The 2,181-nt window shown below is 54.3% G+C and overlaps 1 protein-coding gene across 1 annotated transcript in view; it reads left to right on the top strand.

Annotated features, from left to right (window-relative positions):
* The first annotated feature begins 9 nt into the window (after positions 1–9).
* Positions 10–2,181, top strand: part of tnk1 (tyrosine kinase, non-receptor, 1) — a 12,450-nt gene continuing 10,278 nt past the window's right edge. Inside the window, exon 1 of the mRNA XM_043685546.1 lies at positions 10–498. Within this exon, the coding sequence (XP_043541481.1) occupies positions 333–498 (166 nt within the window). The 5' untranslated portion in view covers positions 10–332. The remainder of the gene's footprint in view (positions 499–2,181) is intronic.

Raw genomic sequence — 2,181 nt, forward strand, 5'->3', positions numbered from 1 at the left:
GAGTCAGTGTCCCGGTGTGTACTGGAGACTGAGTCAGTGTCCCGGTGTGTATTGGAGACTGAGACAGTGTCCCGGTGTGTACTAAAGGCTGAGGCAGAGTCTTGATCATTTCGGAGGTTTCAAGGGGGGATATGGTGAGGGGTGTGTTGAATCTCGGATTAGCCACGGTCCCGTTGGACTGTGGACCCCGTTTGAGTGGGCCGAAGAAGCTGCTCTCATTCTGTTTGTGATTATCTTGATCTGTATCCCGCTTGGAGTGGTAGTGTTGGGGTGGACGGAGTAATATCCAACCAGCTGTTTCCACAGCTCGGACTGACAGATCCCCCACAGGAATGAGCTCCCCGGATGAGGGCACAGATTGGCTCTTGCAGCTCCTGAAGGAGGTCCAGCTCGAACAGTTCTACCTGCAGATCCGCGATGACCTCAATGTCACCCGCCTCTCGCATTTCGACTTCGTGAAGACCACCGACCTGGAGCGGATCGGAATGGGCCGTCCCGGTAAGGAACGCTTCCCCTTCCACCCCGGAGGGAATGTAGCCACTCCTCTTCCGTTTCCCCAACCCTCCCAGGCCTCTGGCTTTCTCGAGAGTCGGTCTCCCCTCTCTCAACAGACAGGCTCTCACAACAGGATCTTAACAGGCTCCCGCCTCCGACGGGATCTCTCCCCCCTTTGTCCCTGGATGGATCGGTGCAGTCCCCCTCTGATCAGTTGTCCCCTGAGCCCTGGGGTTACCTGCGGTTTGGAAGAAACATTAACGCCATGATCAAAGTACATCTTAAAAGTCTAGCCACAGTCCTCCTGTCCCTCCTCTCTCCTGATGCTGCCTGGCTCACTGCGTTCCTCGGGCCTCCTGCCTGTCTGTTTTGGATTCCAGCATCTACAGTTCCTTTGTCTTGGACCACAGTAAGATCCAGCATTCATCCCAGCTCCCCCCCCCCCCCCCCCCCCCCCCCCATAACCGGATTGCTATTCTTATTCACTCCGGCTGGATATCTGCTCCCTGCTGCAGATTCCCGGCTTTGTTGTTGAGACTGGAATTCTGTCTGTCGCCTCTTTCTGTCTCCGCAGTGATCGCAGGAGGATAATTCACTGCCATTCTGCTTCTCCCTGCCGCCCTACCCCCAGCACTTATAGTTTTCATCCTTTCTGTTTTAAAATGGTGACAGGCTGTCCTGCTACTCTGAAAATACACCTAATCCAGAGAATTCCCTAGGGGGTGGAAACAGGCCCTTCAGTCCAACAAGTCCACACCAACCCGCCGAAGAGCATCCCACCCAGACCCATTCCCGTGTTACTCTACATTTCCCTCTGACTAATGCACCTAACCTGCACATTCCTGGGCACTGTGGGTAATTTAGCACGGCCAATCCACCCTAACCTGCACATCCCTGGGCACTATGGGTAATTTATCACGGCCAATCCATCCTAACCTGCACATCCCTGGGCACTATGGGTAATTTAGCATGGCCAATCCACCCTAACCTGCACATCCCTGGGCACTATGGGTAATTTATCACGGCCAATCCACCCCAATCTGCACATCTTTGGACTGTGGGAGGAAACCGGAGCACCCGGAGGAAACCCACACAGACACGGAGAGAGTGTGCAAACCCCACACAGACAGTCACCCTGAGGCTGGAATTGAACCCTGGGTCCCTGGGGCTGTGAGGCATCAGCGCGAACTACTGAGCCACCGGGCCACCCCTTCTCTGCCTCAGAATCTCAGCCTCACTTTTGACACCATCCAGTCCCACAGCACAGAAACAGACCCTTCGGCCCACCAGTCTGTGCCGACCCTAATCCCAGATAAACCGGTGCCCACCCGCCTGCTCCTGGCCCATCTCCCTCCAGACCTTTCCTGTTCATGTCCTTCTCCAAATGTCTTTTAAAAGTTATAACTGTACCCTCATCCACCATAGAGTCAGAGAGATGTCCAGCACGGAAACAGACCCTTCGGCCCAACTCCTCCATGCTGACCAGATATCCCAACCCAATCTAGTCCCACCTGCCAGCACCCGGCCCATATCCCCCCAAACCCTTCCTATTCATACACCCATCCAAATGCCTCTTAAATGTTGCAATTGAACTAGCCTCTACCACATCCTCTGGCAACTCATTCCATACACGTACCACCCTCTGTGTTAAAAAGTTGCCCCTTAGGTCTCTTTTATATCTTTCCC

This window comes from Chiloscyllium plagiosum, unplaced genomic scaffold (genome assembly GCF_004010195.1).
Source record: "Chiloscyllium plagiosum isolate BGI_BamShark_2017 unplaced genomic scaffold, ASM401019v2 scaf_3624, whole genome shotgun sequence".
NCBI classification, from domain to species: Eukaryota; Metazoa; Chordata; class Chondrichthyes; order Orectolobiformes; family Hemiscylliidae; genus Chiloscyllium; species Chiloscyllium plagiosum.